At 38.9% G+C, this 11,065-nt stretch overlaps 3 protein-coding genes across 4 annotated transcripts; 1 reads left to right on the forward strand and 2 right to left on the reverse strand.

Annotated features, from left to right (window-relative positions):
• Positions 1–92: 92 nt before the first annotated feature.
• ndufb8 (NADH:ubiquinone oxidoreductase subunit B8) lies at positions 93–4,034 on the reverse strand. Its single transcript, XM_033611026.2, has 5 exons — positions 3,905–4,034; positions 3,541–3,667; positions 3,251–3,350; positions 1,522–1,677; positions 93–253 (listed from the first exon to the last, which is right to left on the reverse strand). Exons 1-5 carry the CDS (start codon positions 3,993–3,995, stop codon positions 161–163), a joined length of 567 nt encoding a protein of 188 aa, XP_033466917.1. The 5' UTR covers positions 3,996–4,034; the 3' UTR covers positions 93–160.
• A 171-nt stretch (positions 4,035–4,205) lies between these two features.
• On the reverse strand, positions 4,206–7,191 carry gpx9 (glutathione peroxidase 9). The gene is made up of 5 exons (XM_033612075.2): positions 6,964–7,191; positions 6,761–6,854; positions 4,852–4,982; positions 4,600–4,730; positions 4,206–4,493 (listed from the first exon to the last, which is right to left on the reverse strand). Exons 1-5 carry the CDS (start codon positions 7,093–7,095, stop codon positions 4,436–4,438), a joined length of 546 nt encoding a protein of 181 aa, XP_033467966.1. The 5' UTR covers positions 7,096–7,191; the 3' UTR covers positions 4,206–4,435.
• A 986-nt stretch (positions 7,192–8,177) lies between these two features.
• Positions 8,178–10,856, forward strand: fbxl15 (F-box and leucine-rich repeat protein 15). 2 transcript variants are annotated; one of them, XM_033610921.2, is made up of 5 exons: positions 8,178–8,337; positions 8,636–8,795; positions 8,882–9,384; positions 9,499–9,724; positions 9,856–10,856. In XM_033610921.2, the coding sequence occupies exons 1-4, from the start codon at positions 8,312–8,314 to the stop codon at positions 9,686–9,688; spliced, it is 879 nt and encodes a 292-aa protein (XP_033466812.1). In that variant the 5' UTR covers positions 8,178–8,311; the 3' UTR covers positions 9,689–9,724; positions 9,856–10,856. The 2 variants fall into 2 exon arrangements, with proteins under 2 accessions (XP_033466812.1, XP_033466810.1); XM_033610919.2 differs by lacking the exon at positions 8,178–8,337 and having other exon boundaries at positions 8,586–8,795.
• The last annotated feature ends 209 nt before the right edge of the window (positions 10,857–11,065 follow it).

The following is an 11,065-nucleotide window of genomic DNA, read 5'->3' on the forward strand; positions in this document are numbered from 1 at the left end:
TTATGAGTTTAAATTAGTTGTTTTATATGTGAAAAATAAATATATGTATTTGTCAGTTTCTATACACAAAACAACAGCAACACAATGAGGAATGTAACTTCACATAAGTCTTTATTCTTGACAGAAATATATGTACACAAGTAGAATCAGATCTGAGTCATTAGATTTCGTAATTTTTGACTTCCTCTGGTTGTTTTTCTGGATCTCCTCCTCTCTCCAAGTACAGGTTGTTATAGGGGTACTGTTTCGGTGCCTGGAAGAGAGACAAATGCTTTATTGAAAATGTGCATTTTTATTAACCTTCTGAAAACTAAAGCTGCATCCGTTTTCTTGTGCTGCTTTCAGATGCCTTTCACAAGTATTTAAACCTTTGAATTTTCTTCCAAAACATAGGGGAAAAAGGCATTGAGCAACTTGGTAAGAAATGTCCCAGAAATTGGAAAAAAATAAAAAATTATTTAGAAAATTATTTAAAAAAAAAAAATAGGGAAAAAAAGTTAAGGAAAGCTATATTTATAATAATAATTATTATTATTATCATTGCATTTTAAAATGTTATTTTTAAGCACACTTTACAGGTTATTCCCTTGTTTTTAACTTTCTTTTCTTAATACTTATTTTCTTGTTTTTAATTTCCTCTTTTTACTAATTTGTTTTTGCTAATTTTTTGGGCCATTTCTTCTGTCGTTGCTGATTGCCTTCTTCCCACGATTTTAAAAGAAATAAAGCCAATTTGCTCAGGTTTCAAACCTTTAAATAAAGGACATAGATAAAAGCATCTCATCTAAAGAAACAACATTTAAATACCTGAAAACTACTAAACATATACTGTAACATCTGTCATAACTCTTTCATATAAAACAGTATTCATGATTAAAATGTAGTAAATGCAAAACTGAGGATGGAGGCGACCAGAAAAAAGTAAAAACAGTAAGCAGGGTCCTTTATTTTAGTTTATATAACGAAGTCAGAGTTATTAGTTGGACATAATCATACTGTACATTGTGTCTACTAGACTGTTTTTATGGGATTTAATAATTGTTAAGCTGAGTGACACTTCATAGCAATTTAAGTGCAATAAACACTAGATTAAATGATAACCAGTTTACTGATAAATAGTTAATAGACAATTTGTTATGTAGATATCGTTGACACTCGACCTATGTGTGTCTCAAAGTAAGCTGGCAAGTTTATCTGACTACATCTATACACAGCTTAAAAGTGTTACATGGAAACATGTTCTATAATGATATTTATTATAATTATTTTTGTATTCAGACTGCTTTACATACTCAAATAAGTATCCAAAACATAAGGTGATTTTCAAACATGCCTTGCCAACTTTATAATAATTATGTCCAATCTGCTGGATAGATGGCCATGTTTTCTTTCACTGTCATTTTGGATAATTGGTCCAGCAGTCAGCCTATGACTATGAAACTATGGACTGGTCATTTCGCCTTCTCCTTTAAACAATGATTAAAAAAAAAAAATCTAGTCCTGGGATTGCTCTGTACTTACAACAGGTTGGTAGGCCCGAAATTTCTCCCCAAGGTAGAACATAAACAGCATGAACCCGATGAAACCAAACAGCTGTTTGCACATTGTGGACCAGGACACAGGGGAGGGAGATGTATCCACACGGTTCCTGATGAACATGTCAAAATCCCAATGCATCTAAAGATGGACAGAGAACAATCACTAATTATTGGACAATCCCGTGCTGTAATAACTTTTTATACTCATCTAAGTGAACAGGTGATTGTACAGAGGTACAGTCTTATAAAAACAAGGCTCTGCCTCTGTACAATTAAGCTGATCTAAATACTGTCTGAATATCCAAACACAATGGTGTCTACACAGAGGAAATATAGTGCACTTCATAAATATGTTTTTATATTACTATCTAATGAAATGTCAAAATCTAAAGGTACAATCATGCTTTAACACAGTCTAGACAAACTCATGCATACAATCCTCAGAGATTAATTAATATTATGTAAGTGTTGTGACTCTTTATAGCTGCAGCTTACAATCAATACATGTAACATTCAGCATTATTGATAAGAATATCTTAAAATTTCCTCCCTTTTTTATCTTTAAAATTCTTCTGAGTGGGAACATTGTTTCTTATTTACAGCAAACATACTGTATATTTGACATTTCTGGGGCCTGTCTCACAAAAGCAATTTTGAGGGCAAGAGCACCGATTACATGCAGATCATATAAGCCAGTTGCACCACATTCCACTAATGACTGATGCTCTGAAATTTAAAATTTAATGGAGAGTCTTACAGGGCTCCTGCATGCTTATGCAAGAGTAACATGTCAGACTGAGCAATAAAGAAATCATTTCATGTTGCATGCTGTAAATTTGGTAGAACCAGCCCCTGTACTGCAATTTTATTGGTACTTATAGCCTGCTGACACCAATACTGATATATCTGTGACAAGCTCTTATCTCTAACCAATACATGTGCTGCACATTATAGCTGCAATGATGAGTCAATTTATCGATTATTCGAGCAACAGAAAATCAATCAGCAACTATTCTGACAATCAATTAATTGTTCAGGTCATTTTTCAAGCAAAAAAGTGACGTTTGCAGGCTCTCAAACGTGAGGATTTGCTCTTTGCCCTGTTCTTACATTGTAGTAAATTAAATATTCTGCGGTTGGAAATGTTGGTTGGACAAAACAAGACATTGCGTGAAGTAGCTTTAGGCTCTAGAATATAGTAACAGGCTTTTCTCACTGTTATCTCATGTTTTGTAGACCAAACGATGAATCAGTTCATCAAGACAACAATCTACAGATTGGGGCTGCAACTAACATTTATTTTCATTGCCGATTAATTTGTCAGTTATTTTCTCAATTGATCGGTGAGGTGTTTGGTCTGTAATATTTCAGAAAAAGCCCCAGATGATGTCCACAAGTGTCTGTTTTGCCCCAGATCCCAAAGATACTCAGTTTACTGCTGCAAAATAAACATTCACACTTAAGCAGCTTGAATTAGAGAATAGTGACTTATTTTTCTTCAAAAAAAAAATACTCAAAGTGATGAATCAATTCTAAAGTTAGTTGGTGCTTAATTTCATAGCTGACAACTATGTGATTAGTCCACTCATCAGTGCAGGTCTTCTACAGATTTATCAGTAAGGTGTATCATCGTTGGCTGCAGCCCTACTGCACATGGTATCACAACAATAAATTATTCCACTTGCGGGAAAAAAAGGTCAGCAGTATCTTACCGGCTCTCCCCAGTTCCTCCTCAGGTCAGGGTGGTCCCACTGGTACCAGGGGTCTCTCTCATGCTGAGATCTATCTGGTAGCTTTGGATAATCACCATAGCTGCAAAAACACAACATAGCATTTGGTTATACGTCATGACGTTGTTATTGATGTACCACACCAATGGTGATGTATCTGATACACATAATGTATGAGCTTAATGTCACTTTTCAAAAAAATCTGCCTCAACACTGCAGAAAAAACAGGAACAGCTTGCATTGATATGTATGGTATTCAGAATAAAGCTCACCCCTCGCCATTGTCGGGAAATGGTTCATAGTCCTCAACCCTCATATTGTACTTCTTTGCAGCTGCCGCTTTCTCCTCAGGGCTCTGAGGGTATGGACCGGGCAGACTGTCCTTTGACACACCGGAGGCTAAAACACACAAAACATGACACGTGCAAATGAACAAAGTCGAAGTATCAAGCTCGCAAGCGAATTAAAATGAAGAAACAATGTTATTATGTTAGCGGTAGCCGCTCAGCTAGCTAGCCTAAGCTAACGTTAGCACGTCAAGGTTACGTCCATTCGAGGCTTTAAACTTTAATATCTGACACGTACGTACAGAGACATTTATCAGACAGTATGACCGAGAGATAAAACATTACTGACCTGCTCTACATCCCGACAAAAGGGCTGAAAAGCCAGGAGCTTTCCTTTGAGAGAGAGCCTGGGCCAACCGTCGGAAACCTACACCAGCCATGTTTACTGGCTGCTGCTCTCTGACAGTGTAAGAAGTGCGCACGCGCAAAGTTGGAAGTATGGGTCGGCATAAGGACCAATTTTAACCTGTACCAAACATCTACTCACAAAGTATTAACAGTGTAAAGTGCAATTCAACCCATTAATACTATAGTAATACGAGTTAATACCATTTTTAATATCAGTAACAATAAAAGCAACTACTAGAATATTTATTTGATAGTATTTTATTTATTTTTGAGTTGCAGACACCATCACATGAGAGAGAAGCGTGACAGTGACATGAAAGCTCCATCAGTGGCTGAAGGGAACTTGTCCTCAGAGTGAATGCACTGAAGCCCCGAGTCCTGTTCCTCTTCCCATCAGATCCAGCTCAGGTGCACGGTTGCATTTACTGGGGGATCGTCACTCTGCCACCGGTGACAAATCGAAGCGAATCCATCAGAGAAGCTCTGCTATGTCATTCTCCACGTTCTCGATGGGGCAATGAAGTTCATACCTGCAGTAAAGGGAAAACATTAGAGCCACTATTATAGTAACCGATGTGTGATTTAATGAAGGGCTGATTAGGCTTTTAGCTGGCAGTCCATGGTCTGTAACCTCACCTTCTGAAGGGCATGCCATCCGCAGTGATTAGGAACTTCTCAAAATTCCACCGAATGTCATTGACGTTGATTGGGGACCAGTAGAATTTCTTTGTGTCTCCAATAATAGGGTTCACAAATGGCAAAGATTCCTGTGGTGAATGAGAAATAACAGTGTATCTGTTTTTTTAAAGGGCAAAACAGCTGCAGCACTGGCAGCACAAATTTAATCTATTAATCGCATATATTCAGATCCTATGTAAAGCACACTACCTTTAGATAGGTGAAAAGAGGCTCCTCATTTAATCCATTCACCTCAACCTTTCCAAAGACAGGAAACTTTGGCACAAACCCCCCACCGGGCCTCACATACTTGAGGATATTGAGGGTTTCATGGTTCACCTCTATAAATGAAAAGAAAGAGTCATTACTGATGTGTTTTGCACATTTGCCTTGTGTGTTTATGATGACAAGTCTACCTTCAAATAACTTGCAATGCTTATCAAAAGCATCTACATAAGACAAACAAATAGCATGTGTAGTAAAAGAAGAATTCAGAGCCTTTAATTAAGGTAAACGCACCATAACATGAAGGTAAACATTCTCTATTACAAGTAAAAGTCATGTATTCAAAATTCTACTTAAGAAAAAGGACAGGATTAATGTACTTGAAACACCAAAAGTAAAAGTACTCATTCTGCAGAGTAATGCATTTCCCTGTTAGTGATTATATATGAGAGAGACATCAGGTAAAATGGAACAAATACGATTTTACACATTGGGCTCTTTAAATATTAGCAGCAAGTCATCAAACATATTTTTGCATTGTTACTACAAATGAAACAATCACTTGATTGGCCTGAGATGACCAGGACCAAAGATTAAAAACACTACTGGTCCCAGGTGTGCAAGAGAAGCTATGTGGCATGTTGATTTCCTCATTTTGGTAATAAGAGAACTGCAGCTAAAACAATAAGAGTACAAGAACAAACAAGGTTGCAGGAAGTTGCCCTTTAATAACGGTTTGACTTTTAAAAATACCAATACACTTTACTTTTAATTGAGAAGGGTTTTGAGTGAGTACTTGATGCATTCAGGTAAAACCAGGACAAAAAATTCAGCTAAGATGGGACATTTTTCTAAAGTGAAAGTCAGGTGCCATAAAATCATGACTTAAGCTTTAATGTGCCATTCTGTAAGATTACAGACATCTTTAGTACTTTTGTCACTTAAAAAATGTTAAAGATGATGCAATAGTCCAGAATAAGCCATCACTGTTACACACACTCAAGCACATATGCATATATCTTCATTGCAGACAATATGGCACAAACAGAATAGGCAGCAAAAGAACAATGAAAGCTTTTAAAAATGAGCAATTAGGTTACAATAATGATTAAATGAATTAATGACTGAACTGATAAATAGATTCAACTATTTATAAGACAAACAAACATGACTGTCCCTTTTTACCTTACCAGCTGTCCCATGTTACCTGACATGTCATCAGAGTGAGGTCAGGAGTTCTTGATGTGTTTAAAAGTCCAAAATTTCTAAAATATTTTACTTGCCAACATATTTTCTTTATAGAACTAGCAGACACACATAACAAGATATAAAAGTAACACTTAAGGGAATCATCTGAACTTAAGGTGGTTTATCTACCATAAAGTGTCACACATTACCTGACCTCACCTCACATTAATAGACTGGTGATGTATCAGTATATAATGAGCATTTTACCTATTAAGGTGGAGCTAGGTTTTTTTTAATCTCAGGGGGTCATTAGATGATTAACGGTGTAAGAGGAAATCACTCTTTGACGACTGAAATATGACAACGAGCTGTAACCAGACAGCTTTTTTATAAGGTGTCACAAGCCGAAATGTTTTGAAATCGTCAATCACTGGTCATCTTGTATTGGATTTTATTGTACGTTTTTAATATATAGTCTCAATCTGACAGGAAGCTGGTTTAATATAGCTGAAAATTAAATGTAGTGGAGTAAAAAGTAAAGTATTTCTCTCTGAAATTTAGTGGAGTAGAAGTATACAGTAAAATGGAAATCCTCACGTAACATACAGGTATCTCAAAACTTTTCTCAAGTTCAGTTACCATCTTGGCACAGTACATCTAATAATCTGCTATTTCTGACACATTGCCAAAGCCTCAGTGTACCCACCAGGTGACTGAAGACCAAACTGGTTGCAGGGGAATCCCAGGACAGTGAAGTTGAGGTCATCAAACATTTCCATCAGTGCATTCAGTCGGTGGTACTGCAGGAACAGGACAAAAAATCAAATGGCTTAAATAGAAAAATGACTGCACAGGTTATGAGATAATGTGATCTGACTGCAATCAATCAGTGCTCTCGCAGGATATTACCTCCTCTATTGTTGACCCTCAGAAGGTGGCAACGTTGATGATGAGAAGCACTTTACCTCTGTAGCTACCGAGCGGAACCACCTGTCCATCCAGGGTCTCGACAGAGAAATCATAGATTGATTTATTCGCCATGCTTGTACTTTAGCTTGTATATGGGATTGTAGTCAGTCAAGAGTGAGTGTTCACTGGGCTATCCTGTTGGCTCATCCCATTCACTGAAACATAACTCATGGGTCAGCAATTGTTCAGCATGACTGACTTCATTGTTCTCCTGGGCAGAGGTGAGCTGGCAGGGTGGTCATTTGTTCAGCACAACAGCGAACGTGTTCGAGGGAAAAAGAGGCCGCTAATGTGGTGACAGCTAATTGGCTTTGGGGGATGTTGAATATTCAAAACAAATATGTGTCACACGGATTTTACCTGCGTATTTGCCTCTTTAGAGCTCACAGGCACAGAAAGAAGTTGAATATTAAGAGTAAAATAATGATTTTCTTCATGTTTTGTTTCTTTTGCTCAATAGTCTGAAATCCCAGCATGCACAGCATTTTATACAGACTTGTATCTACTTAAATAGACTATTTTTTCCCTGTTGAAAGATCTTTGTAGCCAGTTATTTTGATTTATACACTGCTTATATTGTTTCGTAAATAAATAAGTTGTAAAAATAATTATGAAACAATTTGACAATGCAGGAAAATGCATAATTTTATATATATTTGTACAGGAGGTATCAATAAAACACGTCAAACTGTTGTTTTATAGTCGTTATGGCAAATATGTAAATTGCTTTAACATGATCGATGACGTAAACCCGGAAAATTACATCTGCTGCATTCAATTATCCTCGTAAACGCGCGGGTTCATCATTATGTTACACCCAAATAACTGAAATATGACTGCTTTGACGTTTAATGTGGATATTTTTAATAAGGAACGAAGACAAATGTACTCCCTAAAGGTGTGCAGTATTTTTATTTAGTTTTTTCGTTTAATTTAAGGAGTTCAATAGCGCAGAATTGGGCTACTTTGATTTTTACAGCCTTCAACATAGGAAATACATCCTCCAAGGCAGCTTTAAAAGTCTATATGTGTGTGTTTATTCCTTTCACCATCAATTCTTGGCTCTAACTTCCTTTAAATGACACATTTTGTAGACTTTACAACGTTACTGTATAGTTTATGTGTCATTTCGGTATAAAGTCATGTATTCCGCCGGTCCCTGAAGGCACCATTAGGTTTGGGTTACACCTTAAACGCTTGCAAGATGCTAAAGGAAAATACGTTATTTTGGCATTTATGTGAAGAACAACACGCCCGTGAAAACTCTGTATAACATATCTGACTCAGAATGGGTGAAGACGCTCAGATACGAACGTGAGTACCCTTTAAAAATGGAGTTAAATGTTTAAAAAGCAGCTGTATTGGTGGCCCCGGCAGGTTAGCTTCTCGGCTAACAGCGCTAGCAACAACAACCCAGCAGTCACTGAGAGACACAGCCGGGTTGCTGCTGCTCTCATTTATTTATGGCCGCAAACTTTAATTAGATATCACCGCCACAAGGCTGATATTACATATATTTTGTCGCCATGTGACTGTGTTGGTTTTAAGTGCTTTGGCTTTGCATGCAGTGTCAAAGTTCAGCTGTGAAACAAGGTCTGCATGTCGTCAGCAGATGTCATTTCTTGGACTTGCCCTGGGAGGATGTGCTTGTCCCACATATTCTGTGCTACTTGCCGCTGCAGCACCTTGTCAGCCTGCAGAGGGTGAGCAAGCAGTTTCACAGCCTCATCCAGGTGTATCTGGCCAACTGCAGGACGTTTGACCTGTCCTTGGTGAGTCCTGATGAATGTTAATAGTCTGTGAATATATAAAGAGAGGTGTGGTTGTGAAAGTGTGCTGCTCTGTTGTATATTTACAGATTGGACCATCCATTCCCAAGGAAGCGTTCTGCGCCTTGTTAAAGGACAACAAAGTCCTCCACAGCCTGTCTCTCCAGAACTGCTCAGACTGGGTGACGGACAAGGAGCTGCTGCCAGTTATCGGCCAGAACCAGCACCTGCAGAGAGTGGACATGAGCGGGTGTGTTTGGCTCACCCGCCACTCCCTGGTGGCTGTGTCCTTGAGCTGCATGCACCTGCAGCGCCTCGGCCTGGCGCACTGCGAGTGGGTGGACAGCCTGTCCCTGCGCAGCCTGGCTGACCACTGCGGGGGGCTGCAGTCGATCGACCTCACCGCCTGCCGCCAGCTCAAGGACGACGCCATCTGCTACCTGGCCAAGAAGTGCTCCACGTTGAGGTCTCTATCTCTGGCAGTCAACGCCAACGTCACTGACGAGTCGGTGGAGGAGGTGGCCAAGAACTGCAGGGGCCTGGAGCAGCTGGACCTGACGGGTTGCCTGCGGGTCAGGAACCAGTCCATCAGGTATATCACGTCTTATTTTCAAGGGAGATCCAGCTAAGTTTGTGCCCACACTTTCACACGCGCCACCTTGCTTGTGCACCCGTCCATAAGATCCTCTGCATGCTGTGCTCACAGGACTCTCGCAGAGTACTGCCCAAAGCTGCAGTCCCTGAAGGTGAATCACTGTCACAATGTGACAGAGTCCAGCCTGGATCCTCTGCGGAAGCGCAACGTAGTGATAGATGTTGAGCCGCCGCTACAGAGGGCTCTGGTGCTTCTTCAGGACGTGCTGGGGTTTGCTCCCTTTATCAATCTGCAGATATAGCCAAGGGGCATTGATCTGTCCAACAAGTGCACACAGGTAGGTAATATGAGCAGTGTATCTACTGTATGAGCTTCTTCATGTCCAAAACTGTCTGTCAAATACCCAAACTCAAGCACTTAGTAGTCTGTTTGCTGCAGATAAATTGTATTTTCCTTCCTTTGTTACAGAAGTCTTCGTCAAAGCTCTCAGCTGCATTACATGTGCCCGTGAGTTGCTCGAAGAAATGTCAAGACAATCCAAGAAGATCTGGATTTTTAAAACTAAAGGGGACAAAAAAAAACCTCATTGGAATGTGATTTAAAAAAAATGCATTTTTAAGTCTGCATTTGCAAACTGAAGAAAGCCATGTACTTTGCTGCCTCACGTCCAAAAGATGTCACTGCACTCTCTGTCAATCATTCAGTGTTGTAATAACATGGCTTTATAGAAAAGCAATTCTCGCCAAAGTACGGTGTAGCGTTTTGTTGGTTTTTAAACAAAGTACGTGTCTTACTTTGTGTCTACGACGTCTTAAGAATCATTTATGTTTCATTTAGAAACATTACAGAAATGTTTGAGTTTAATTGAACATTTTATTTTGCATGGATGTGCCGATTTAAAGGATCAATTCACCCAAATCACGCTAGAACATTTTCCTCACTTACTGCTAGTTTTGTCAAGCGATTGGTTTTACGCGTTCAGGTTTTTAATATCTCCACTACTGAGACTTCTGCTGCCGCCACTGTACAATGAAGAATGCAATGTTGTTAGCGTCTTCCAGAAGCAGCGTCCTGGCTCCTCAGGATACTCCACAGACCTCACTGTCAACAGCTTCCTCCAGATGAAGACTGTTGACCTGCTTCATTGCTCACTGTAACATCAAAACTATCTGTGTGGCTCGACGCCACCGGAGATCAGTGGGAAAGTGTTTATATATTTTTTTGTGACGTGGGTGAAGTAGCCCTTTAATCCATACTGTTAATAAATGCGTACATGTATAGCCTCGTATTTGTTTGAAATAAGTGTAGGAACTTATGACTGCTTCCTGTTAAAGTCTTAAAATGAGTTTTGTAATAAAGTGTTGAAATGCTGTCGCCCAGTGATACTGAATATATGAGAAATATTAAATTGTAAAATACAAGAAATGAGTGTTGTCACTTTTCCACTTAATAAAGGGGATTAAATCTGCTGTGATGAACAATCCGACTCTTTCCTCTCCCAGTGCACCTCAATTTAGGGTTTCAGAAACTACCAGTCTAATACTAGTACTGTTTTTTTCCAGATTTAATATTTAAATATAGTTTTTAGTTAAGTTAAAACGAGGGCAAAGATTTCTGTGGTGCTCATAACATTAACCGCCATCACTGAATTGAAGGGGAACTCCAATACTTTTCACCC

This window comes from Epinephelus lanceolatus, chromosome 21 (genome assembly GCF_041903045.1).
Source record: "Epinephelus lanceolatus isolate andai-2023 chromosome 21, ASM4190304v1, whole genome shotgun sequence".
Classification (NCBI taxonomy): domain Eukaryota; kingdom Metazoa; phylum Chordata; class Actinopteri; order Perciformes; family Serranidae; genus Epinephelus; species Epinephelus lanceolatus.

What these genes read in the sequence shown, in the direction of transcription:
- ndufb8 (XM_033611026.2), bottom strand. Translation starts at nt 3,995, where the DNA reads ATGGCTGGTGTAGGTTTCCGACGGTTGGCCCAGGCTCTCTCTCAAAGG. An exon ending in TTTGTCGGGATGTAGAGCAG is followed by an intron (nt 3,668 to 3,904) that starts GTCAGTAATGTT and finishes TGTGTGTTTTAG; the next exon opens with CCTCCGGTGTGTCAAAGGAC. An exon ending in GGAGGAACTGGGGAGAGCCG is followed by an intron (nt 1,678 to 3,250) that starts GTAAGATACTGC and finishes GTCCATCTTTAG; the next exon opens with ATGCATTGGGATTTTGACAT.
- fbxl15 (XM_033610919.2), top strand. Translation starts at nt 8,586, where the DNA reads ATGCAGTGTCAAAGTTCAGCTGTGAAACAAGGTCTGCATGTCGTCAGC. An exon ending in GGACGTTTGACCTGTCCTTG is followed by an intron (nt 8,796 to 8,881) that starts GTGAGTCCTGAT and finishes GTATATTTACAG; the next exon opens with ATTGGACCATCCATTCCCAA. An exon ending in GTCAGGAACCAGTCCATCAG is followed by an intron (nt 9,385 to 9,498) that starts GTATATCACGTC and finishes CTGTGCTCACAG; the next exon opens with GACTCTCGCAGAGTACTGCC.